Below are 26,964 nucleotides of genomic sequence, written 5' to 3'. Positions count from 1 at the left end.
TGATGGTTTTAAAGAAAAGGCAAGACTGGGAAGGTTTTAGGTGGAGCTGCTTCTGTTGTAGTATCTTTCTGTGCTCTTTTCTTCTCCCTGTACGGTGATTTGAAAATAAGTCTTCCCTCTCTGAAGGCAGTGCCATAAGGTTTTATCTACTGTGAGAAGAAAAAAGACATCAATATAAATCTGTGCAACTGTCTTTCCTCTGTAGGAGTTGCTGGGTTACTGGATTGGAATCTGCTGGTGAGGTAGACCAAGAAAACGGTTGATGAAGATAGGCACTGTGTATCACTTAAGGCATTTGGATACATAAGTGGTTTCTAATGGGATGATACAGACTTTCTCTACTAGAAACCTCACTGTGTAAATCTAAATTTTTCCATTTGGTTTTAAATGTGAATTTTTCAATGTTACAGTTTTCTGTGGTTATAATACCTCAGTGTCCTGTGGTTTTTAATTTCTTTCACAGACTACAGATGCAACAAAATAACAAGAAACAAAATATTTCATTCCTTCAAATAATTACATGAAAGCATGTATAAGTGATTGCATTGACTTATAAATAATAGTTACAGGTTTGTCTTAGTCCTGAATGATGTTCCTAGATGCAAGACAAAAGGACTTTGCAGAGTGGTCCCACAGATGTGTTAACAGGGAATGCATTGCACAAAGTACTATAGTTGGAAGAGTAAGAAACCAAATATTTTCTTCCACCTGGCTTGCTTTGTTACATTTGCAGGTAAACAAAAGCATACAATGTGTTGCCTTTTTACATTCTGTGAACGAATTCAACTGAAGTGTATCCTTTTCTTTTCTAAACTCCTTATCAGCTGAGCTTTTGAAAAACAGAAAGCTTTTCTGTGTATTGTTTGTACTGACACAGGGCTGAAGTTTGTCAGCTTCCTTCCCTTTCATTTAATGGAAAGTTCACAGCACTTGCACCAATTCCTTCCAGGAGTCTGGTACAAATTCTTCTGTAGACTGAAAGAATGTCCAAAGTGCTGCAACTACAAACCTTTTCATCCTTTAAACAACAGAAAATTGTTTTGAATCTCTCTTCTGCTTCACATGGCCTAGAATAAAATGCCCAAAGTTGCCTACAGACAGCTGATGCCTGAGCATCTCGTGTGCTTGAAATAACCATGTGCAGAATAATGCCTAGCAAAGACTGGATTGCAAAACTCATGCGTATTTCTGAGCTGTTCTGTAACGTTAAACAAAGATAACCACCAGTACAGGGAAATGACAGAGGTCTCTGTAACAGCAAATTTATTTTGGATTAGTCCAGCCTATAAATCTGTAGTAGATTTAAAGGTACAAGGTAAAACACCACAGAAAACTGATTTGGTAAAAAATAAAAAATAATTTAAGAAAAAAAAAAAGTGTCTATCTGCAGTTTGGAGATAAAGGTCTTCAGAAATAAGCACTTTTTGTGTCTGTGTAGCACAAGCCTGCATGTCTCAGTGCAGCTTTGACTATAAACTCTTGCAGGACTCAGAATAAAAAGGATGGGGCTCTCTGAAGCAATCTCTAGAGCAGAATTTATGCCAGAGTTCTCCCTGATTTAATGCCAAGTCAACTGTGCCCTCTTAGTCATGCGTAACTTGATATTGGAGTAGAGATCTGATATCTGTCCCATCGCGGTCGTTGTAAAGCCAGTGGGAACTCTTCCTTGTGCTGGGTCATGTCTGCTCTGGCTCCTTCCACAGGTTGGTGGCTGAATGTCTGTACCCAGACTGGATCTTCTGTCATAGGCTAACTGATAACTGGCAGACGCTGAAGTCAGGTTCACGAATCCATGGCTTGAGTGGCTGTCTCATGCCTACTGTGACATTTGGTAGTTGGCATCAGAGAAGGGATTTGGGTTTGCAGATACACTTGACTGCTTCATGCTGTGTACTTCAGTCTACTGTAACTGTTTTGTCGTACGGGGAAGTTTGGTACTTGAAGAACTTCATATGCAACATTTTCTCTGTTGGTCAAATAATAAACTCATGGTTGCCAGCCTTTTGGGAAAAGTTGTGTTTATTTAATGATAGCTTTACACTTTTTCATTCCTTTGTGCCTATCATATGTTGGTCAATAAAGCAATAAAATTAGCACTATTTAAAACAAAAACAAGTGAGAGAGAACTCTGAGTATCTTCCAGCATATCCCACTGAAAGAAATGTGCTGGTTCAAATTCCACAGCATGATGTTGGCTCTTTTATTCACCTTATGAATACCTAAACCTAGAGTTCTTATTATGTTTGTTCTGGCTTGACTGAGTCATTAGACTGCACAGATCTAACAGCAGTAATCTTTGTCTTATAGCTGGATGCATAGGGGTAGCTCAGTAGTTCAGTATGAATACGTATACACTACCATAAATCTGGTTTGTAAAAATACACACAGAGTGACATTTTATAGCATTTTTCATTGTGGGAATAAAATAGATTGTTTCCTCTCAGGATTTACAGTTTCTTGCTTACTCTTGTTTGGACATTTTAAAAAATGAATGATAATTCATGGAAGATGTTTCTACTTTCCAAACTAGGCAGAAATTCAGATAGACTGTTGGGATGGAAGGAGGGGAGGAGAAAAGTATAAAAAAAAAAAAAAAATCTAGAAAGCTGCAATCAAAATAGTAAAGTCAGGAACAAATGGATTTAAATGCCTTTTAGGTTCTTGGCACTTTTTCCTTTTTAAGAAGGTTTTTAGACTAACAGCTTGAGCTACATAAACTTGAAATATTTTTCAAGTGTTTGTTTATGTGAATAGCTTTCTAATGAGGTCATAGCTGTTTTCCCGGACACAGTGGTATTTCCTCTTTTTACTCTCTTTTTTTTTTTCTTTTTTCTTTTTTTTTTTTTTTTACACTGCTTTCTACATTATGCCTGGAGGACTGAACAGGCATGTAAAAATCAAACATTGCTCAGAATAGTTCCAAGTTTCAACTCGAACGTTTCAGTCATATTAAATGACTTGAGACTGGAGCTGAGCATAAGTGTGAGTGGAAGGAACTACTAAGGTCACTGAGATACTTTAGGATTTTGAAGAAAACTTACATTATTATCAAGAATAGCCTATATGAAAAGTCTTCAGGCTTCAAAACTAAGAAGATTCAGGAGTACTGTACAAATACATCTGCTTAGTAGATACTATTTTACTTCAGGTATTTGCTCTCCAGTGTCTTGGGAAAGTTTCAGAAAAGATCTAGAATTTTAAGTTATCCTATAATGGGAAAGAGAAAGGAGGCTTCAGTGAATAGTATAATGATGAAACTGTGAAGTCATTACTTCCTAATGACTAATGTGGTATAGAATGTGGTATGCTATAATTGTATTTGTTCTACAGTGTCAAAACAGTTCTGTGATTTAGCTGTATGCTGTGAAGCTGTACAACACAGCGTGTGTGTCCGCAGCAGGCTGAACTGAACATGTCCTTCAAGTCCTTTTCCAAATATTTAGGAATTTTGCTCCGTCAGTTTGGATTGAGTCATAAGTTAGGGCTCTGCTGTACAAGAAATAGTCAAGTCAAAGAAATAGTCAAGTCAAAATAGTCTTTTTGTGTTTTAAAAACACTGAAGTGACCGGATAATGGTTATTACAATGGTGTTTATTTTATGTGGGGAGTACAGCAGTGAGGTGACTAGTAGGGCTCCAGTTTGATTGAAATAGGAAGTGTTTGGAATTCATATCATGCAGTCCTGGAATACAGATATCTTTTTATTACAAACCAACAACAACAAGAAGAAAAACAACAACAGAAAGCCCATTATATACTGGACAGCTCTAAGGCAATTTATCCACCTGTGTACCAGAATCCTATAGAAAGAGATCACTCTTAAAAAAAAACATCAGAAACTCACTTTTTAAAATATAAAAAAAGGTATTGCTTCACATGCTGAAATTTGAAATAGCTTCTTGCTCATCCAGAATGAAAAGGATTTAGCACCAATAAAGAAAACGACTTTCCTTCAGTATTTTAATTTTTAATAAGTCAGAATTCTTGTTGTGAATAACTAGCTGCTCTAAAAATAAATCTGGATAGCATTTCTTCCATTGTTTAAACAGACAATAACATATACTGTGTAGTTAAAAGAAAACATAGTTGTTTTCTTTTTAATGAAGGAAAATTTAGTGTTTTCTTTCTCTCCGGTTTTGTCAGTAGCAAAATGAGTTTAACTCTTTGCCATTCGTTAATATCTGTAAAATACCTGACTCATTTTTTTTTCTTCTTCTTCTTTCAGAAGTGAAGCCAACTTGCATATTTAACAGCATGGAATATTATGATGGAGACATGTTTCGAATGGATGCTTGTCGCTTCTGTCGGTGTCAAGGTGGTGTCTCTATTTGCTTCTCTGCCCAGTGTGGTGAGCTACACTGTGACAGGTATTATGTGCCAGAGGGAGAGTGCTGCCCAGTATGTGAAGGTATGGTATCTTTTGAATCCCTTTTTTGTATCCTTCTTTTTTTATTTTGTACTTTTGTTGAAAATGAGTGAAGAAGTGTTCCATGTTGTTGTTGTTCTAAAGTTTGTCAGCTCCTTCTTAATTCGGTTTTTCTTTTACATTTCTTGATATGATCTTAGACATAGTCATGTGTTCTGTATCTTTTGGGCGCCTTCTTCCCAAATGTTGTATGAAGCTGTTCCTAATTTCTGCACCAGAGATTACTCATTTAGCTAATAATTTAGCCACCATTATGCTCCAAAGCAGCAGCAGTGTGTCTCTGGCTGTATCTATGACTTTGCAGCCTGCTTCTTCCACTTGCTGCTCTTCTGCTCAGCTGAGCAGTGTTTACAATTATAGCAAAGAACCAGGGCAATAATCTGGCTTCAGTGTTTTTCTGTTCCTCCCTTACCCTGTTGACAGCCTGCTTGTCTGCTTGTTAGGCCTGCAGTCCTCCTAAAAAAATCCTGTGGGAAATTTCACATTGACCCTCTTGCTTATACTGGAAAATATTTGACACATCTTCTGCCAGAATACAAACAGAATTCCAGGGGAGGAAGATGAGGGCTGGCGCTGTACACTTGGATCTTGCCCTACTGCGGGTCAGGGTATGGCCACAACATACAAAAAGGCCTGTGAAGCACTCCTGGTCTGTGTGGTTAAAAGTAAACTTAGGAATGACATCTCAATAAGCAAAATAAGTTGGAAATCTCAAGTCTCCCAAGTCAAATATCTCACTTCTGTACGATTCGTTTTGTTGAAATGTTTCCAGTTTTCCTTTAGAATCTGTGAAGTTGGTACAAAAAAAAAAAAAGGGGGGGGGGGATCAGTAGATCTAAGATGCATTTTGTTTTGAAAAACAAATCAGAAAATCCAAAAACTAAATATTGTAAAAAATATAATCCAGCCATCTGTAGATACAGTTTCCTTTTCTAGAACTGCTTGTTCAATATAAAATTTTAGTGGAAATATTTTAAAATAGGGCACTGAGTTTGAATGTTCAGTATAAGCTGACTTAACATTTTCAACAGTAAATTTCAATATTGAAATATCTTAAGTTGTTGCCTATGTTATTGTATGTCTGTATACCACACCGTGATTCTTTCTGTTTGATAGTGTCTTCACGTAACTCTTTTTAAATAATAGAAAATCATGACATTGAAACTATTCATACATTATATTTAAGCATAAAAGGAAATGGAATATTTCTTGTTCTACTGCAATTTCTCTTATTTCAGACCCAGTTTACCCTGTAAATAATCCTGCTGGCTGTTACGCCAATGGTCAGATCCAAGCTCATGGAGACCGCTGGAGAGAGGATGACTGTACTTTCTGCCAGTGTATCAATGGAAATCCTCACTGTGTTGCTACAGCCTGTGGGCAGAGCTGTTTGAATCCTGTCAAAGTCCCGGGAGAGTGCTGCCCAGTATGTGAAGGTGAGATCTGCATTTCTTTGGTTATACTTCAGGCTGTCGTGGCTACTTCTGACATGGTAATTCCTAATTTACTTTATAATTTTGGAGGATTGAAGTAGCTGTCACAGCATTTCCTGTGACTTTAACAAATTAGTTGGGAAATTAATTAGTTGGGAATAAAAATAGATAATTTTTAAGTTCTAAATTACAGCATGGTTTAATTGCAAATGTATGTGGCCGTATTCAATACTCTTTTGGTCTAATATAGTAATCATTTAAGATCAGCATTATTAACTAATTTGACGCCTTGCTTTTATTAAAGCTTATTAATAAATATAGGAGGAATTAGAAGATCAGAATGTTCATCTACAGCTATTACTTATAATTGAATTACTCCTAATTTCTTATTCATTACTATCATTTGGTTACAATTCAAAATCTTCACACAGTATAGCTTGAGAATGGGCATAATTGTAGTATGAAAACATCATTATTTCAGTGAAACTTATATGGGATGATTATTAGGTAGGAGATGCATCTTGATTTTTAGAGTTTAAAATGTAATTACATTGTGTGGAAATATATGTGGCTTGAAAAACAAACTGAGATTTTACCTTAGCTACATGGAACATATTGCCTTGTAAGGTTGTGGATGACCCCTCTCTGGAGGCATTTAAGACCAGGCTGGATAGGGCTTTGAGCATCCTGGTCTAGTGGAAGGTGTCCCTGCCTACAGCAGGGGGGTTGGAAGTGGATGATTTTAAAGGTCCCTTCCAACCCACACCATTCTATGATTCTGTGATACAGCAAACACCTGCCCAACCTGGCAGTGAAAATATGAATGGTGGCAAATGAATATATTTTTAAAAATCTGTATGTTCACAGTTGCATTTTTGGTAGTAGTTGCTTATCGTGAAAAATACCAGATCACTCAGTTTCTAAATCATAATTATAGACCTGCCTTCAGAACTGTATGGACAGTGTATAGGTACTTGCAAGGGTTCACACTCAGTGAGCTGCCACTTATTTTTCCTGTTCCATCTCTGATGGAGAACAGGAATGAATTTTGAAATTAATTTTGCATAACAGCTTGTCACCCTTCTTGGGTTGCAGTATCTGTCCAAGTTCAGTGGGTAGCTACTGCTTAGGAGAAATCTGTGGAGCATAGACTTTTCTTGTTGGTGCTTTTTTCATGTCAAAATTCACATCACAGGATATGAAGAAGGTGTCTGATAACGTATAAAGTCTGCCCATGAAGTGATGAAAATTACTACTTCTACACTGAATTAATTTTATGATGAAGCAAGTTAGCAAGTTTTAATCCCCAGTGATTCTCTCATGATGGGTATCACAGAGTATGTGCTGTCAGACGTAATGTGTATGCGAGTGAGCTAGGAAGGGTAGCATAGACAGGTAGATTTATCTAAGTATTTTCTGTATGTGGTGGTTTCTTCTCCAGTGGGAATGGGCAAAATGTCAGTGTGATACAAGTGGTGTCAAAAAAATGGTAGGAAGCTGTCACTGGTAATGGCAGCAGTGGCGGCAACAGTGTCTGTGTGCTGAGAAGAGCACAAGGCTCCTGAGGGCCTGGGAAGGGTGGGCAGAGCTGAGTGAGTATGCAGACAGTTCAGATGGCAGGAGGCCACGTGGAACTGACCAGGGAATTTGAATGTTGTTTGGACATGGAATTCCAAACAGCTTGAAATGTGTAACTTTCTGAATGCTTGTCAGGAGTTGTTACTGGACTTGCAGAGAGGGTTGCCCTCAGGTCCTCCCAGATTCTCATTGTCCTGTGAGTGCAGGAGGGGTTGGTCAGGTGAAGGGATCATGTTTGATGTTTTCACAAGCATACCTGCAAACTCAGTGGAAACTGAATTCATTTAATTTCCAGACAACACAACTGGAAAGGGCCATCAGTATCTTGGAGAGCAGGGCATGAGTTTGTTTGCTTTAAAGCAGAAAGTGGGAAAATGTTGACTGAATTCAGCAAGAGAAAATCTAATGGACTGTGTTTGGAGGAGGCTCTTCAAAAGTCCTGACTCAGGGTAATTGCTACATAGTCGTTTTCCAGGAGAAGTCCGGTGATGAATGAGCAGAATTTCAAGATAGATTAGCAGAGCCTTGAGAAGGCAAGTGCCATACTGAAATTAAGGCCACAAGTACAGTTTGCAAGATGCCAAGTCTTGATCTCTTTGCTATGGGTAAGTCCCTAGTTGACAAACTAAGTCCTCAGTACTTTACTGTAAGTTATTCCCCCGAAAACCATGTGTACAAGCTGACAAGAGTCTGAACAAGAGTTATGAGCATAGTCTGAGTTCTGAAAAGCACATCATAGGAGGACAGATTGAATAAATTGGGTTGGTTTACTTTAAAGGAAATTATGACTGGAATGAGGAGATAGCAGCCTTCAAGTGCCTGAAAGGTTGGTGCAAAGTAAAGGCAAGCAACATATTCTGCAATATCTTCTGAAAATAATGAATTTGAGTTGCAAAAGGGAAAACGTGTATTAGAGAAAGGTAGATAGTTGTTGAGGAAAACAAAATTCCTCCTGTGGAATGTTTTGACTGAGATTGTCATTTTGTTTCATTTAGGGAATCACATTGTTTGTATTTTCAGCCTCAGTGAGAGGAGATGCTCTCAGGAAATTGCATACATAGCTGAAAGTAGTTATAATAGCTGATATGCAGTTTTCAGTGTTTATGCAGGTGCTGACTGTTGCTCAACAATATACAGTTGTTTTCTTCTTAAAGTAAGCATAAAAGTGATCAAAGGCCCTTTGGAAAGACCTCTGGTTACACTATGCCCACACGTCACTTCTTTCCAGTTTTCCAGTATAGCAGTGCACGTGGATTGTACTTGTGCAAGATGTGCATAGATAAAAGTCCAGGATGGGAGAAGGGGGTGGCTACTTTGAGGTAAGAGCATTTGAGCAGGAGTGAGGGAAAAAGCAAGGGTCACTGATAAGGCATAAGGATAGAGACAGTGCAGCATGGGGAACAAGACAGGGCAATATCAATCACTCAGACCAGATGATAAGAAGCTGCAAAGCTGGTGTAAGATTGCTTATAAAGACAAAGCCCAGTGCCTTGCTAAAATACTTTGAGCAGCTTTGTTCTCCCTCTGGAAAAGGTTGTTTTCTCCCCTTGCAGAAGAGATGGTTCCAGACAAAGCCCAGATGTTTTCTATATCATTTCTTCCTTCATCAGCCAGCCCCCATCCTTGTGCTCTTCAGTCTACATTGGTTTTCAAGGCAGCCACCTCCTTTCACCAGTCAGAGCTGGGAAAAGCAGGCCCATTATGTTCTGTGGATCGAACACCAAGAATTAGTTTTAAGCTTTTGATGGATGCTCCTATAGAACTTCTGTAGCTGCTGTAATGATATTGGTGCTTAGGGATTTGCTTTTGTTTGTTTAATCTATTATCTACTTCGTCTGTTTTTTCTGTCTTTGTTTTCTAGACTGTCTTCATAAAGAGCCAAGGTTTAGGTAATCACATTACCCCTCTGTGTTTTCCTCACAGTTTTAGAGCCAGTGGTCGCTTACAACAAACTGAAATCTCAAAGATAACACATTCCTACATATTTCATGAAAGCAGACAGGTAATTAGGAGGAACAGAGTGCGAAGTTTTGGGATGAACTCATACTTTGTTACTTCCGAGGTTCATCATGGAAGCTGGTTTGGGTGCCTGTCCTATTGTAGGAAATGGACCCATAGGGAATTAGACTTTTGTTAATGCTGCTTTTCCTGGAGCTTTTTAGGAACACTTAGGAACTAAAATTTAGGAACTAAACCATTTGTTTTAGTTCCTAAATGTTTAAGCAGCAATTCCATTTTTAATGAAGTTTTTAAAAAATTGGATTCTACTGGAGCTTCAAATAGCTATTAGTGTCAATATGTAATAGCATGTGAGTAACACCAAGCAAGCTACACTGACATAAATAACCATGCCTTCCTCAGGCCGTCTGCAGACAGCCATCTGCAAATAGGAGTAATAGTCATGTTCATAGGAAGTAAATATTGAGTAGAGTATTAGGAAAATGTTTGGTTCTTTGAAAATAAGATAATAAACACAAGTGCTGAGAATTTGGCATCGATAACAAAAATGTCTCTTAAGAACGTTGAAGGCTTCCTACATTCCCTTGTTTCTCCCACAGGCTCAGGCTACAGATAGGGAAAACTTGCAGCCAAGTCAGTTGATGTACAGTAGTTGGCTGTCACCCAGTGAGTCGTTCTGCGTGAGAGTTCTCAGGTACAGGTGGAAGGGTTCCAGCATAAGCTATGAATGAGAAATTAAGTGTTAGACAGAGTCCTCTCAGAGGACGTTCATGAATAAGGGCCACATTAATTCGCTGTCATAATGGCTAAGACTTTATCTTTGCAAAAAGAAATTAACATTTTCATCAATACAGGGCTCCGAACTGTAGCTGAGAAGTAATTCAGTTCAGTTCCTTTAGTGTGTCCAACACATCATTAAGTAAAAAAAGGCACCATAGTCGCATGAAAAGAAATTTGATTCATTCACAGTGAAGTCAGTAGTAGTGAACAGTGCTCCCTGGCATAGGATTTGGGCCCAGTCATCTACTTAAAGCACGAAGTGCAAGTTGTTGTTCAGCGTCAGCACTGTAGGTCTGGATAGGTCTTTTGATCAAAGTCAATTAAGAAAAAGAAATGCAGTGCTGTAGAGAATTGAGCTTACTTTTGCCAGATCATGACTTAGTACAGCTTTTTTAAGACAAGACAAGACAGCAGAGATTGTTTAACCATGCAGCCCAGGGTGCACTGAGACATTCTGCCAATAAAAGTCTTTGCATTTAAGAAAGTCAGGAATGCTAGACAGATACAAAATAATCTTTTCTTTGTTTTCAGTGATAAAGTTTATTAAAAGATGGCTATTGAAAGGATAAATAATCTGGGAATCCTAGTGAATACGTATATGTATCTCAATGCAGCTAAGGATTTCTTGCCTTTAAAAGAACCGTATGGATCGCCTAATTAATTCTTTTCAGTGCCTACAGCTTTCATAGATCTGGCCCAGATACACACTAGTGTGTTGGTAACACCACCTCATAACTGAATGGCCTTACCTAGTTGGAGATTTCTTTATAAGTAAGTTTAATCGATTCTACTTTAAGAAATGTGGTTATTTCTCAGTGTCATTTCACATCGAGTTGTCAAAAAACCAGACCTTGTGAGTATTAATGTCTATCTGAAGGGAGTCCATACCTAAAAACTGGAAGGACTGATTGCACCAGACAAAAGCTTAGAAGTTAGCATCTTGGGAATAAAAAGTTTGTGAGTATTTTGGTTGCACCACTGCAAAAAAGACCCCCTCACACACATGCAGCATTGCTTCACAGGAGGCTTCTTCAAAGGAACAATAAAATGTCTTGGATTACAGTAGTTGCTTTTGAGAAAAACAGTATCTCAGTACTTTCAGGTTAGCAGTAAAAATAACATTTGAAATTAACAGCCCTTCTGCCTTGGTGAGCCATGTGTTTAGAAGTATTAATGAATATATTAATGAATGTATTTTCCGTTACTTCTCTGTGACACCAAAATAGATTTGCATCTTAAATCTTCGCATACATTTTACATTATGTAATAGTTAAACATTGATAGTTAACACAGACAGCTAAACACTTGGGAGAAAAAAAAAATCCTGTGAGTCATTAGGGATTTCAAACCCAGGAAGGAAATTCTCTTGCTTGGGACTCGGGACTGATATTTTTCATGTAATGGACTGGAGGGGCGGGGAAGCCTGGAATGCTAACTATGAGGATGGAAAACATTTAGTCACTCTTGGAATGATATGAATGTTTTTACAGGAAGCTTAAGTAAACACACATGCTGCTGCTTAGTAGGCTGCAGTTAACTTTTTTGGACTGCAGACAGAAGTCAAACAAGTATATAGACTCCAACAAAAGGCTGTCGAGCAGCACACCCTTCAGGACCAGCATGCAGGCAGTTATCGGGTAAAACGTTTGGCACAGAGCTAGACTGCTGCTCACTCACTTTTTCTTAACTTTTTATAGTAAACGCTTGAATGCATCGAGTCTATATTTCTGTAAGTCTGTTGGCATTGGCTTTGTAGGAACAGAGCGTCTTAATCCTAATATATACAGCTTGCAGTATAAAATGCTACAGAAGAGGGAGCTGTTTCACTTTCCCCAAACACAGGCAGGCTTTTTATTACTGCTATTGGAGGTCTTTGTTCATGTGTAGAACGTGATTTTAACTCATTTTTCCTCCCTCCCTCCCCTAGAACACATTTCAATTTCACACAGTCTATGAGGTGCTGAGCTTTCTAAAATCCTGTTCTGGTACACTCACGTTGGCTCACACTTTCTCCCAGTGTCTCAGGACCCATCACTGCTGAATCTAAATGCAGTGCTGTTTTATGTGAGTTGCTTCTCTGGAGTTAAAAATCATTGTAAATCAAATACATGCACCTCAGAGAGTTATATTTTGAGTTTGTGGCTGTGTACAATGAGACTTTTATATAAAATTTCTTACTGTTGTCCCTCCTAATTAAAAAAAAAAAGTATTAATTTTCATAGTTAATTATTGTTACATTTGTTACATATGTAATTTGGGGGGAATTTTTTTTTTCCATTTATACTAAAAGGGACTCCTTGTGGTTAATACTTTTGGTCCAAAGGGGAGGAAAAAAAAAAAGAGTATGAGGGCTACTTTGAAAGTAATGCCTTCTGTGTTATTGTGTTGGCCTACTACATCAGAAATGGATGTTGGTGGATTAAACCTTCCCACCAATGTTCCGTTACTGTTGTTGCCGTGTGACAGATGGCAGCAGAAGGGCTGTCTGACAAAATGGTGTCTGATGTAGAAGTGAGTATGTAGCAAAGGGCTGTCACTGAATTCCTACATGTGGGAAAAAATGGCACCCATTGACATTTGTCAACATTTCCAGAGACCAAACAGTGGATGTGAGCACAGTGAGGCTGTGGGTGGTGCATTTCAGCAGTAGTGATGGTGACAGTGGGTTGCCTCTGCTGGTGCTCTTTTATGAGAGCAGCATGCAAGCTCTTGTTCATTACTGGCAAAAAATGCATAGCTAATGGTGGTGACCATGTTGAAAAACAGTGTTTTGTAGCTGAGAATTTGCTCTATCCACTACTGTTATTGTGTTCTTTGTATCTCTTGTAATTTTCATGGAAATAAATAGGAGACATTATTTCAGAGCAACCTACATCCATTGAAGTGCTCACAACTAGACAGAAAGCTTTTGTGCTGTTCTCTGAAAATCTTTTTCCATGTTCCAACTTTTTTAATAATACACACAAGAAAGTAATCAATTTTATCTAGATGCCCCTAGCAAAAGCATTAACTGGTTCACATTAGTAAAATGGGAATATGAAAGATGATGCTGAGCAGTTCTAGCACTGAATGCTGATGTATACAATCCCACTTCTCATGCTACAGTTACGGCATTTAAATTTAGGATTATTTTCGGGCCTGGTGGCTTTTTGTACTGTATGACCATTAAATATATTTGGGAAATGAATTACTATTGATAAGAGCTTGTATGTAGAAATTATTTTTATTATAATCAAGCTTTTTGAAAGTACAAATGCTTTCTTTTTGAAAATCACTGGCAGCTTTGTCTTCCAATTGCGTGAGCAATAATCTCCAAATAATTCCTGAAATTACTTGTTTCATAGTGTATTGCATTTGTATTATATAGTAACTATCAACGCTAACATCTGAAAATTTGGTTTTGTACATGATAGTAATAGTCAGCATACAAGCATTGAATAAATACAAATAGGATAAAAAATAGTATTTTGGGAGGTTCTGGGGACATAATTTTTATATTATCTATTAATGTAAAAATTGTCTGTTTGGTAAAGACTTTTTAAGGCTTTTTTCTCTTTAATTCCTAATGTAAGCTGGGTACTTGCGTAGTCATTTGCAATCTTTCAGTGAAATTGATGAAATCCATTTTTTTTGAGTATCCAGAGGAGACCTTTTTGAAAGATAATTTTAACCTCTATAATAATGTATCTGTAGAGCTTACAGTTTCATTGTTTTGATTAAGTGTGTTTCTGTCAGGCAGACTGAAATGTTTTTGTTAATGTGAAGTTGGTGGAAAGTGCTAGTTTTATATAGATAAAAGTGTATATGTAACCAGGCAAAAAAACAACACATAGATCCATAAATTACTTGCAGCCTCACGGTCTTAAAGCATCCTCTTTGTTTGATTTTTTTTTTTTTTTTTTAATATGTATGTATTTGTAGTCGACCCATAGTCTGTTTTTCTAGTTCATTATTATGGCATATGCAAATATGTCTCTAACATGTTTGGGAAACTACACCAAATGCTGGTAAGATTTGTTAGCTTTCAAGTGTACATGCTTAGAGTAATACTAAGTCAAACAGCATGGGGAGCACAGATGAAGTGATTGAGAGGGGAAATCAGACCCCTGTGTCTGTTAAGTTGGAATAATCACTGTGCTTGAGGCAAGCAAAGTAATTTAATGTAGGTGTTTGATTTATTCTAATGTCTTCTACTTCTACACTTCCATGTCAAGAAATAATATTTTTATTGCAATAGTAGGTTTTTTTCTTCTATTTTGAAAGGACAGCATTTGCAAGTGGAATTAAAATCTGGGCTGGTTCAGTAGTGTCGAATATCTGTCCTCTTACATTGCTAATTATTTTGTGTTAAGATATATAGCAGTCCAGATTTCTTATGGTCAGTTAGAAGCCAGAGTTTTGTGTTTGCTATTAAATTCATTCATATTTAACAGTGTCGAATATAGCAACTTGAATGTTGAACAATATGCAGAAGAAAAAAATTAAATATGATTAGTTCCTTACTTGAAGCCAGTTTTGTTAAAGCCTGGAGTAGGAATTTCCCTGATGTGGTTTTACTGAAAGTGTGAAACAAGACCTGTTTTGAGTTTAAATACTGTGTTCCAAATTAAACAAAGCAAAGAGCTTGTTTTAAGCGTTTTCGTGTCATGATAATAATAATGGGCTGAAGAAGCTGTTCTTGAGGTACAAGCATATAGATGAACAATAAGATGGCACTGATTAAAGGTGGTTGTGGCTGTCAGCAAATAACATTAGAGAATTGCTGTGTTTTAACTGCCTGGAAGAAGTTTTGCTTCTTGAATAGAAAGCTACTTCTTAAGTCATTGCGTAGATTTCTTTACTGAGTAAGGAAGATAATCTGTTCTTGGCAAAGGAATACAGAAACAATTAGAAATTGAAATATTTATCTGTGGATTTCACTTTCTTGATCCATCAAGAATATTGCTGCTTTCACTAGAGATGTCCTGAATTGAAGTTCTTAGAATCATGCAAGTTGGAAGGACCATTAGGGATTATCCAGCTGTACCTCCTTCTCAAAGAAGGTCCAGTTACAGCAGGTTGTTTAGGACTTGTTCTAATGAAGTTCAGAGTATTTTCAAGGATGAAGATCCCACAATTTCTTTAGCACTCCATCAGAGTTTGACCACTCAGTTTAAAAAGAAGAACAAAACAACTCGTATCAGATTGCAATTTCTCTTATTTACATTTGTGTTTGTTGCTTCTCATTGTCCCGTTGGCCACCCCCAAGATGAACTGGGCCCTCTATTCTTCTATTACAAAGTTTCAGACAGCAGAAGAATCACCCCTTTACCCTTAAGCCCCAATCCCTCATCCTCTCCTCTTACACCACCTACCCCAGCCCCTGACCAGCTTGGTGGCCCCATGCTGGGCTCCCTCTGGAACACCAGCCTTTCTTTTGCTAAGGAGGCCAAAGCTGGATGTTACACCAGATGTGGTCTCACAAGTGCTAAACAGAGGAGAAGCATTGCTTTCCTGGACCTGCTTGCTTTGTTCTCACTGATTTAAGAAGTCCTCTCATCCTTCACACAGACCAAAACTGAACCCTTACTGCTCTCGTATAATACACATGTGCTGTGCTACACTTAAGTGGAATCCCACTTCTTTTGCTGATATGAACTCAATACCCAAAGTTGAAATTTCAAATAATTTAAAGGTGTGATAGGCAAATGTGTACAACTGATATCAGCCTTAGGGGAGTACTTCTGTCCTTCTTTTCATCTCACTTTATAACTAACTAGAGATTGTAAATGCAATCTCCGAAGTTGGAAGGAAAAATGACATTTTCAGTGAATTGTTCATTTTTGACATTCAGATGAAAAACTGAAGTCAAGAAGACTGCTGCAAATGGTCTGAGTTGTTTTTGCTTTCATTTTTCAGGGCTTCAGCAATCATCAATGAATTTGTTTTCTTTCTTTTTTCATTAATTTTAAATGTTCGAATTGCGTGTATAATAAAATTCTAATCCTTAGAACTTTTTTCCCCTGCTGTCACTGAAGCATGGATAAATCAGTTTCTGACAATTTCTGAGTACTTCAGACAGGCATTATCCTAGTACTCATCCATGTATAACAAGATCTGTGTATGACGGTGGCTGTTGCTTCTGTCAGAGGCACAGTACAAAACTTAGATGGACCATCCTGTCCTCTTCTATATATTTCACGTTTTTAACAGAAGAAAATGGTCTTTCTGACAACAGCTGTGTCACATCACTCATAGTAGAAGTGGAAGGTCTCAGAAATCAGACAATAGCAGAAAGAAATGCTTTGAGGATTGGTTAGAAAACTGACAGTGGCAATATGGTCTTATTCCACCTTGACAAATTTCCTTGTTTGTGACACTGGAGTTTTGTGGCATTATTGCTAAGGTAGGTCCTGAAAGACAAAGCCAGTTCCAGGTGTTGGTGGGATATCACTGTCTTCCTGCAAAGCACTTTTGACTTCAATTTAGGATGAGTGAGATTCAGGGATTTGATCATGCACTGTAGAGTTTTTTCAGTGGGTCAGACTGACAGGCCACCAGCAGCTGGAATATCCACTGTAGATTTCGTATCTTCTGAAGTGACTTTTAAGTAAAATGTTAGGTGCAGAACTGTGTTGTATCTGTGTTTATGCTTTGTTTGATGCCTCAGATAGGTCTGAATCTCAAAGAGTGGTTTAAATCTGCCTCCAGCTGAGAGCAGCGTCACTTCTGTCTTCTCCTGAGATGGAGGGGAAGAATGGGCAGTGGTATTGTATAGCAGACTTAACTAGACCATGATTAAATGTTAGCAATTTGTGGAACAATACATTCCTATTGCCTTCTTTCTTTACTACTATAAAACATAAAGTCAAGAACATTTTCTTTGTGATGTGACATGCATATACCGGTTTTGTACCCTGCTTAATTTACTGCTGTAGAATTCCTGTTGTTAGCTGAAGAATATTTATAGCAAAGTGAAAAAGCATAAAAAATGAATTCAACATTTTGATCATCCTCATAGCAAGCAAATTAGTAATCCTGTGCACTGCAATTCAGCATAGAAAATGTTATGCTCAGAGAGAGTATATGGAAACAAGATATGCTAATAGCAAGCTGCATTTAACCTTACTCATAAACACTTTACATCAGCAGTATCTGTGTTATGTTAAAAAAAAAATGCATTGTTTTCAAACAGACTCTCATCAGTCCTTTTCTCTTTATTTTCACCTTCCCTCTTTCTTCATTATAGTTTTATTGTTGTAAAATACATAAACAGAAATAGCATATGTTTTTCCCACCAATTCTCTGTTCATTTGTGCACTGGATCTTTCTTCTGCAATTTCTACCAAGAACAGCAGTGAGAGCCTAGCTGGGATCATGTGGCCATACATGCTTTTTCAAGCCTAACTACTGCTTGCCTATTCAAATAGCCAGCAGCCTGGCAGCAGCAAAGCTGGCTTTATTTGTTGAGTCTTGTCTAGCGAAGTGAAAAGGGCTGATACTTTCTTTTCTGGCTGCATTTTTGCACATGTGGGGGTAGGGAATGAAATTATTTCTTTTGTCCTCCACTCGCAGCTCATTGAGAAGCAGGCATGCATATAAAATTACTGTATCTCTCAGGACTTACCTTTAGGGATGGAAGAGAGGAAAAATAGATTTGTGCGCTTGCTTGGCAACTCTCAGGATGCTGAGAGCAGAAAGAATAGTGAGAGGTAACATAACAAACCACAACAAATAAAGGATTCACAAAAATCTTTTAAATTAAAATAGTAACCCTTTAATTTTGTCCCTGCTTAGAAATACTATACTGCTCAGTGTATCAAGGTAGCAACACTGCAAAACTGATAAGTCAGCATCCAAGACAGAAGAGCATCAAAACACAAAAGAGAACTTTGGAAAGTTACCACATGCTTTGGATAGCATGATCATATGATCAGTGATGTTTTTAACTACAACTGATTATAAATATTACTGTGTTTTTTTTTTTTTTTATCATTCAAAGTGCCAGATTTGGGCTGTCTGGTCAGTAACCTTCATGTAGCTTCAAGGTAACTGTTGTGTTGTGGTCTCTTGCTTGTTGAGCATATTTTACTTAAAGAATACAGTAAGGTAGGTATGGAGGTTTTCAGAATAGGCAACAGATGCTAAAAATCAGTTTCTTTGCAAAGATAGTTTATTGTGATGTGTCCTAAACAAATGGGATAAGTTTATGAAGTTTCTGGAGTTCATAATGTTACTGGTGTATATTGGTATGGTCTTCATCCCTAAACTAATGATCTGTTGAAGTTGCAAACATTAGATACTAGGTATGAACGTAACTTAGTCAGTTTATTGAATGAATTTGAAAAAAAAAACACCAGGAGTTCATTGCAATTAAAAATAGTCTAGTTTGGGAATTCATTTGTTCTAAAATAAATTGCTCGTTAAGATTACTTTTCCATACTGTGCTTGCAAACTCTGAGCCATGAAATGAATAGTTCACAGAAATTTATAGAATCCCTCATGTGACCGTCAAAACAATAAACTGTTAAACTCCTGGAAAAAATCTGGGGGGGGGGAACAGTAATTCAGCTTCTAAGAGATTTGAGGATTCTACAGGCACAGAAATACCATTATCCAAATTTCCAGCTTTCATTTAAACAAAGCTGGTGGTGGTGTTTTATGTATGTATGATATATATAGACACTTTTTCTACAAAAATTGCACAGAACAGAACTTGAATAGTGTTTCAGAACTCACAGAAAAGTGGGGAATCTGAACCACGATCTCTGAGAGAGAAGACTAAAATCTTCTGTGCCTGTCATGCATTCTTTTTGCTCCTAACTCTGTACTTAGCTGACCTAATTTAAAAAGGATTAAAAATGTTCAACCACTGCATAAACTGTTGTGAAGGGAAGAGTAGGGCTGGAGGGAAGCTGTGAAAGCAGAAAATTGTACAAGACAATGAAAGCAGAAAGGCACATTCTTGTAATGAGATAATTTTCACTTGACTGGAAGGCATGGGTGCTGTTGCTGCCTGGTGGGTGCAGAACCAATAGGTAGAGAAATAGGCAGCTGTTTTGTTTGACAGTATATACCTCTAATAACTTAATTAATGTTGAGTAATTTTCTATTCTCAGTCTGAGAGTAAGGACAATTTGCCTCCAAGTATGGATGACAAAATTTGCCATTCGGAAGATTTAGTTTGGGGAGAAGAGATGATAAGATAGGGCCATCTTCAGTCCATGGAAAGGTTCATGCTGTATAAAACACTGTTTTCTTGCAATGATGGTTTGTATACCATTTCTCCATATTTTCACAATTGACCAATTAATCCATTTGAATTTATTTAAAATTTAATTCCTTTAAAAATTTTTGTTTTTTGAGATTCAGGAAAAATAGGAACTCACTCAAACACTGAAATGAAAGCTCACGGTTGTTTCCTTAAACATCATGTCATTTGTGTTTCATGATGCTTAGTGTCATGTTAATAATATTCATAAGTAAATTCCTTGCTTCTTAAGTGCTGAGTTCCATTAAAAAAAAAACAAAAAAAAAAACACACAAGATAGAAAAAATTATTCTCACACAACAAAAAGTCACTTGAAAAATAAGATTTTTCATTCCTTCTTTGTCCTATTTTTTGATGGGAGTGTTGAGGTTGCTTACTATTTTCTTACGTCTTGGGGGTTTATTTTATTTCAGTAACTTTGTGTACTAAAGTGCATGAATATTTCTTGCTACTGCTTATAGTAAAACAAATTTCATCATCTAACATATTTAAACAGTGTCTGAAAGCAAGTATTACATTGTAAAGAATTGTCTAATGATTGACAGAAACATCTTGAAATTCAAAAAGCACAACTTTATACTGCAAATTATACTGTAAGAAGTTATTTTTTTGATGAATAGTCCAGTTAAGTGGCTTCAAGAGATCTTTCACACACTTTGTACCTTTCATTCCCATTTGGCATTCAAAGTCTCTTCTGATTTAAATTTGTGTAGAAGTGATCTTACTCATGCAAAGAAAGATTTGATCTATTGAGTCGCATGCTTTGATTTGCAGCTTGGTAGTATCAATCAACTAAGAAACTTCTGTCTTTTTAATTCCTAAGAATCTGCACGGTTTTGATAAAATACTTCTGGCAAAAGAATGAGTAGAATAGGTTTTTTGAATTTAGTGTTAAAGTTAATGCAGGAATGCTGATTTCACAGTGAACAAAAATGTAGTATCATTTTTTTCTTGTTTTAATATTTCAACGGTTTTATGTAGGTTCATACTGTGTGTAATGAGTATGTATCACTTCAAAGCAAAGTCTATTTCTTGAATTAAGTACCATGAATGTTCATGAATCAGAAACAAAACTTGGTAAAAATTATTCCCTTTGCTGTTGCATTGTCTGCCTTTTATGAACTATTTAAAATACCAAATTGATCGAATATGTTTGTTTTCTTTTTCTTGCATTTAGAACCAACTTACATAACAATAGGTCCGCCCACCTGTGAGCTTTTGGTGAACTGCACTTTGACTGAGAAAGACTGTATCTATAGTTTCAAACTGGATCAAAATGGTTGCCGCATTTGTCAGTGCAAAACCAGTGAGTATGCAAAAATACAGTGCCTTATACCTGTTATATCCTGCTGTTGGTGAAGATGTTAGTATGCTGTTTTTTCTATTTGTAATGTTAATTGGCTGCTGTGTTACCGTACATGTGCTTTCTATTTGTTCATCTTTAAAGGACAGGTTGCCAATTTCTGACATTGCTTGCTTAAAATGAGGAAAATGAGGAAAAACTAAATGTATGAATTCAGGTAAAAATTAACAGCTAGGTAAAAGAAGAGGAGAAAAAGTTATGACTTGGTGTTTAACTTAAATGTCAGGGTGCCCTTTTATCAGGTTTGTGCACTTCAAATACTCCTCTTTGCTAAACATTCTATCTTTAACATAGTTTATTGCTTTTGAGGATCAAAAATATTTGAAATGATACTTCTAGGGGATATATGTTTGTATACAAACATGGCCATATATAATTTTATTTATGTAACATATATGAATACATTTGATGCAAGATTTATGGAGGCTTTAATTTGTGATCTATTCTACCCCAAGAAAAAGCGTTGGACCTTGTGAGAACTTTGCATTTATCAGTGATAATAGTATCTTCAAAGAACAGCAGGAAAAGTGTTCTGTCTCTATGTATTTCCTTAAGAATTCAAGGTTTCTGCATGAACTATGAAGCAAGGTCAGCTTTGTTCCTGGAATTATCAAACAGAGACCTGGAGGGCAACTCAGCTGGAAGACATATCTCTTGCGCCCACCAGCTCAGCTAGGAGTGGTTTAAAGTCCCTCTATAATTTTATTGTAGCTCTGCATCTTTCTTGTTTAGGGATTGGCTTGGTGTTTTGCTTAAGGAGAAAAAAAAAGGTTTTGTTCTGGTGCCTTTATCTTTTTTTTTTTCTTGGAAAATGTGCATTTTTTCTTTCCATGTTGATAAGGGACAGGAGACCTCAAAAAAATTTATGTCATTATCGTAATACAGAAATAATATTTTCCAGTACAGATTGTGTTCCTGGCAGGGGTGACCTTCTTAGGTTTCCACAGGAACTTGACTGAGGTCCACATCTATTTCCTACTTTTTAAAATACGGATAGGAGTTTCCCCTATTTCTAAAACATGCAGTGCTGTTTATATCATTTGTTTCAGACTTGTGTTAGTTGTGTCTTAGTTGATTGTGTTACCTACTAGTTCACGTTGTTTCGACTGTGCACAACAGCAGGTATGCTGCACATTCTGCATCCTCTCTGGAGAAGAGTAAAGAATTTCATCTTAGGATCGTATGACTCAGTGATCATTTTGAGACACAGCAACTAGAAGAGTTAATACAACACAGAAATGGTGCCTTGAAATGAAGTCATAGGCTGACGTGCCCGAAGTATCAGTGGATAAAAGAAAAAGCATCCTCTGCAAGGGTAGATAAGGCCCATGCTTTACTGCTGTCACATACATGCCTTGCCTACAAAAATAGAAAATTCTGCTTTTACCATTGTTATTTGACTTTTTTTTCTTTTTTACTGCTGAAGTATTAACTGGCATGAGGGGGAGCATTTTCTGTAAGGAGTATGACAAAGAAGTTGGACATACTCATAAAGTTTCTGCATGTATGCCTGTGCGTGCAGTCCTCCAGTTTATTGCGCAGGAGGCCCATCACTCCAGAGTATTATTTCTTTTGTCTTAGACTATCAGATTGTACATGTGTGCTTACTGCTTCCCAGGACATCTCTGTGCTTTCTTGGAGTATTTCTGATTAAATACTGTTTAAGACCCTATTCAAGGAGATATTTCTCTTGCCAGATTTGCTTGCAATTATTTTCATTTTGCAGTAGCAAACTGTCAGATGCAGACTTAATAGTATCATTTGTCTGTCATCCTTTTTCTCAGTTAAATAACTTGAATTGTAGATTGCTTAAAAATCTCCCAAGTCATTCAGAGAGGAGAAACCTTTATTTACTAAAGAAGGGAAGAAAAATTACAGCTTGGTAGTCTTCATCAATGGTGGGATATCAGTCAAAGTGACAGGGATAGAATTTTTCTGTCAAGTAATATTTCTCGCTTGCCAGACTCTGGACAAATGATTGCATGAGGACCAAGAAGAAAACAGTTTGAGGTCGCATATGATGAAAACATACCGTTCTAGTTCTCTGTACTTTCAAGTCTAAACTAATTTAGTTGCATCTTGGCTCACTAAAAATGTAAGAATGTGTATTATCTTGGGTTCACACAGACACGTGTGGATTTACATTTAAATTAATTTGTGAGTGTCATTATCTTTATACTGCATTCACTTCTTTTTTGCTGATCTGAGCTGCTCAGCTGAGTCACATTTAGTACCTGAGTACAGAAGGTACACATACCTCTTATTACTGTTTGAAGTCATCTTATCCAAGATCTACTAATGTCCTTCCAATGGCATTTCCATTTTTGCTAACTTCTCTTTAGCTATCTTCACTGAGATATATATACTTCTATTCATTTCAGTCAAAATAAAAACAAAATTACAAAGAAGAAAAGGTAGAAAGTACAGCAAATCTATAAATGGTTTCTCATTGTTATCTTCATTTACATTTCTGTAGCTAAAAATCTATACAACAGGTTTACTTGACATGATGCTGTACGTATGGTATCATGAAGCTTGTGTGGTGCTTTACTGTAATTTAGGTTCAAGTTTATCCAGCTCATTTCGAGTGGACTACAGAATGAGAGAAGAAAGGAAGAAAGCAAATGGTAATGTTTCTCGAACACAATGGTTTTAATAGAATGATACTTTGTCCTTCTTCCTTGTTTCTGCAGTGAATGCAAAAACATGCTTTGGAAACACGTAGTGAAAACATACTAGGTGTAAAGTAAAATTTAAAAAAGCAGGGGCAGACAATAGTTCTAAGAAAAAACTACCACTGAGCATAGAATTATCCTAGTGGTTGGCTACCCTGCCTGTGGCAGAGGGGCTGGAACTCGTTGATCTTTAGGGACCCTTCCAAACCAAGTCATTCTATGATTCTGTGAGTGAGCACGGATTAATAAAAGGAGAAGTTCCAGTGAGTAGCAATGGAGCCACAAATGATCAGGGAAAAGGAATGATAACACTGAGCAGGAATGTGCAGAAGCCAAAGCACTACATGAAGATGAGAAGAAAAAAAAAAAAAGCATAGCCCAGTTTATAGGATGAACTGCTGCAGAACACCATCAGTGAAACTGAGACAGTACTACAACAATAGAAAAAAATGGATTATGTAAGAACAAGAAACAAATAGGAAATAAAATGAGCAAGCAAAAATTTGTTACTTGTAGAGTGCAGCAGTTGCTATTGTGTTTGGAGTGTCTCGGCTTGTGCTTTCATAGGGAGAAATGGAGTGGATTAAAGTCTTTGGAAGGAAGAGTACATAAGAGGAATGAAATAAAACCAGCGATCAGATATTTATGAGGCAGGACTCCTGTTGCTCCAAAGAGGACTAACCATCACATTGAATAATGCCTACTGATTGCAGTAAATTAAGATTTAAAGTCTGAAGTTGCTACTGAACAGTAAATCACTTTTTACTGAGAGCCTGCAGTGAGAGCAAGGTGTTCTTCTTGCACGTTGTAGCATGTTGTCATCTTCATCCTGTTGTGGTCTGTTTTGTTTGTCAAAGCAAATCATGAAATCAGGATTCAAAGAGTAGAATTCTTGGTATGTTGCATGTTTGCACAGTTCTATAGACATAAAACACCCCCTCTCTTCCAAATACATTCTATATAAACACAGAAATATTTTTGATTTTTTAATACCTTTTCCTTAAATTAGTAGAACATTTGTATATTGTGGAGTTTAAAAGTTTAGTACTAGCAGATATCTGCAGCATGAACTTCAGTACTGTGGTGAGTCCCATCATCTCTGTTCATTGCTGATGAAGAGGAGTGGAACTCCAGTGTAAAGTTTAGATTTGACAGTGTGAGAGTTGGATTAGCTGTGGGATATTCTAAGGCAGCTGTGGAAGACTGAAGCACAGGTCTGAGAAAAGTAATGTAAGTTTATCTTTCACCATCTATGAGTAGTAGTATTGAAGCTCTGAAAAAAAAAAAATATTGCCTAATGATGAGAAAAAATAGTGGGAGAATATGTCTCAAATAATCTGTTCTGTGTTCATCATTCAGTAGTTACAGTTTTGGATGACTTTTCCTAGTCTTCTAGTCTTCCTAGTGAAAATTTGAACATTTCATCCCCTTAAGCTATTCATGTAAAAAAAAAAAAAAAAAAAAAAAAAGAAAACCCTTTCTTAGCTATGCATTTTAAGCACTTCTAAGCTGTCTCAGTGTTAATGTGGTCCATTTAAGTGGACATATTTTATGTTTATTTGAATGTTGAACAGGAGATGGGAAAAGTAGTCATGTATTCACATTTTAAACAATGTATAGTCCTTGGAAACAAAAGGTAAATACGAATGATGTAACATTTTTCTATTCTACCATTGTTACCATGATTTAACAGTAAGTTCCATGGAACAAAAAGGAAAAAACAGACTATTAGCTTTGTTTAGTGCAAGCAGAGAGCATCTTGGATTTTTGAATAATAAGGTAGACCTGGCAGATAATGTGTGTTTGATTACCTTCCTGCAGCGATATGAAAGGAAATGCCTAATATCTATTAGACTTCCATTAGTGAAATACAGCCATGGGACACTGGAGATGAAGCATGTTTCTTTTTAAAAAAAAATAAATAAATAACTACACGCTCTATGTAAAATTGAAATATTAACAGTAAATGCACATGTGGAATATAGAGGAAGTACTCCCTGAAGAGGACACAGTTATGATGAACAACTCATGCTAAATAAATATTATCTGTATTCTTACTAGAACAAAAGTGGGGATCTCTGAGGAATACAGTGTATTAGCTTTAGTAGTGCTTACAATAAATCTAATGCAATAAAAGCAAATACGAAATTCACTTGACTTGTTAAAAAAAAAAAAAAGAAAAAAAGCTTCTTGAAGGGTTTTGGAAGCTCAGCCATTTTTCAGTGACTCCACCTTTGAGAGATATCACTTTCATGAAGTCATATGTTGTATGTGAATCCTAGAGTTGTTTAGAGCAGGTATCCATGTGGGTAATTTGCCTCAATGGACTCATGGGATTATTTTTTTCTAGCATCACAGTGCCCAGTCCCTTCATTTTTATCCGGCTATTATGAATCATGAGTTAATTCTAAAGAAAGGAGGGAGGGTTAGTGTGGATCTGTGGAGGCAATATATTCAGAGAATTCCAGTTACTGATAAGTAACCTAGTTTTCTCCTTCATAAATTTGCCTCCCCAGATCCCCACCCCTGAAGATTAACCAGCAGTAGCAATCCACACCGAGAGGACGGCTGAGGAGTGCTTAATTATAAAGGTACTGTGAAACAGTTCTCCTGGTATGATCTAGCCTCAGCGTCAAGAAAATAATGGTGGTGAAGGTATGTAGCTAGCTTTGCCTAGCAATGCTACAAATCTATATTTTTTTTCTAAGTGGACACTGGCCTAAGCCAAGTTGAAATACTGACATAATTCTTCTCAAATATCTACTAATATTGTCCAAAAGGTACTTTTTTTTTCCACCGTGAACTACAGGATTAAAAACTAAAAGTATTTCAACAGGTTATGCATCACTGGAATGCCTTTTCAAAAATTTTAGCCTAAGAGGGCTTTCAGTCTTCAGAATAAAATTATCAGTGTCCATACATAAAATAATATATCAGGGAAAAAACTATCTTACAGGTTAGATTTTTTTATATATATATATGTCATACATATGTTAGAAGAAAGAAATTGAGCTCTATTTTTATATAAGAGCTACCTTGAATTACAGTCAAGCTGTTTAATTTCAAATGGGAGAACAGTTTTAGACCGAAAAAACAATTTACAGAACTGATGTTTGTCCAATTTACAGTTGGATTTTTGAGAAGTATTTCACTGCATTCTAAATTTTCTCTTACTCATGCAAATTGGGGATGTGAATAATCTGAAATCAGGAATAAATCACATATCTGATGGTTGGAACTTTAGGCCTAGGACCTAAGACCTGTGATTCATTTTAAGATATGCTTCCTCAAAGGTCTCATACCTGAGAAGGAAAGATTACACTGTATCTGAAATATCTGGGTTTTGAGTGAACCCTTACAAACATTGATAATATTACATATTCTGGAGCATGATGTTGTCGTCTTGTTTGTAGAGTGCTATCTATATGTCACATCAGTATATCAACCTCTCTTACACTCTGATTTTTGTGCATATTTTTCTTCAGCAGCGAGTGATTCAG

The 26,964-nt window shown here is 36.8% G+C and overlaps 1 protein-coding gene across 3 annotated transcripts in view; it reads left to right on the top strand.

Annotated features, from left to right (window-relative positions):
* Positions 1-26,964, top strand: part of CRIM1 (cysteine rich transmembrane BMP regulator 1) — a 163,582-nt gene that overhangs the window by 112,257 nt on the left and 24,361 nt on the right. For 2 of the 3 annotated variants that reach the window (NM_204425.2, XM_046938405.1), the window contains 3 exons: positions 4,226-4,408; positions 5,665-5,862; positions 20,604-20,732. In NM_204425.2, coding sequence (NP_989756.2) covers positions 4,226-4,408; positions 5,665-5,862; positions 20,604-20,732 — 510 coding nt within the window. The remainder of the gene's footprint in view (positions 1-4,225; positions 4,409-5,664; positions 5,863-20,603; positions 20,733-26,964) is intronic. The other variant, XM_046938404.1, reaches the window with a different exon arrangement.

Source organism: Gallus gallus, chromosome 3, assembly GCF_016699485.2.
Source record: "Gallus gallus isolate bGalGal1 chromosome 3, bGalGal1.mat.broiler.GRCg7b, whole genome shotgun sequence".
Taxonomy (NCBI): Eukaryota; Metazoa; Chordata; class Aves; order Galliformes; family Phasianidae; genus Gallus; species Gallus gallus.
This window is presented reverse-complemented; position numbering and strand designations above follow the sequence as displayed.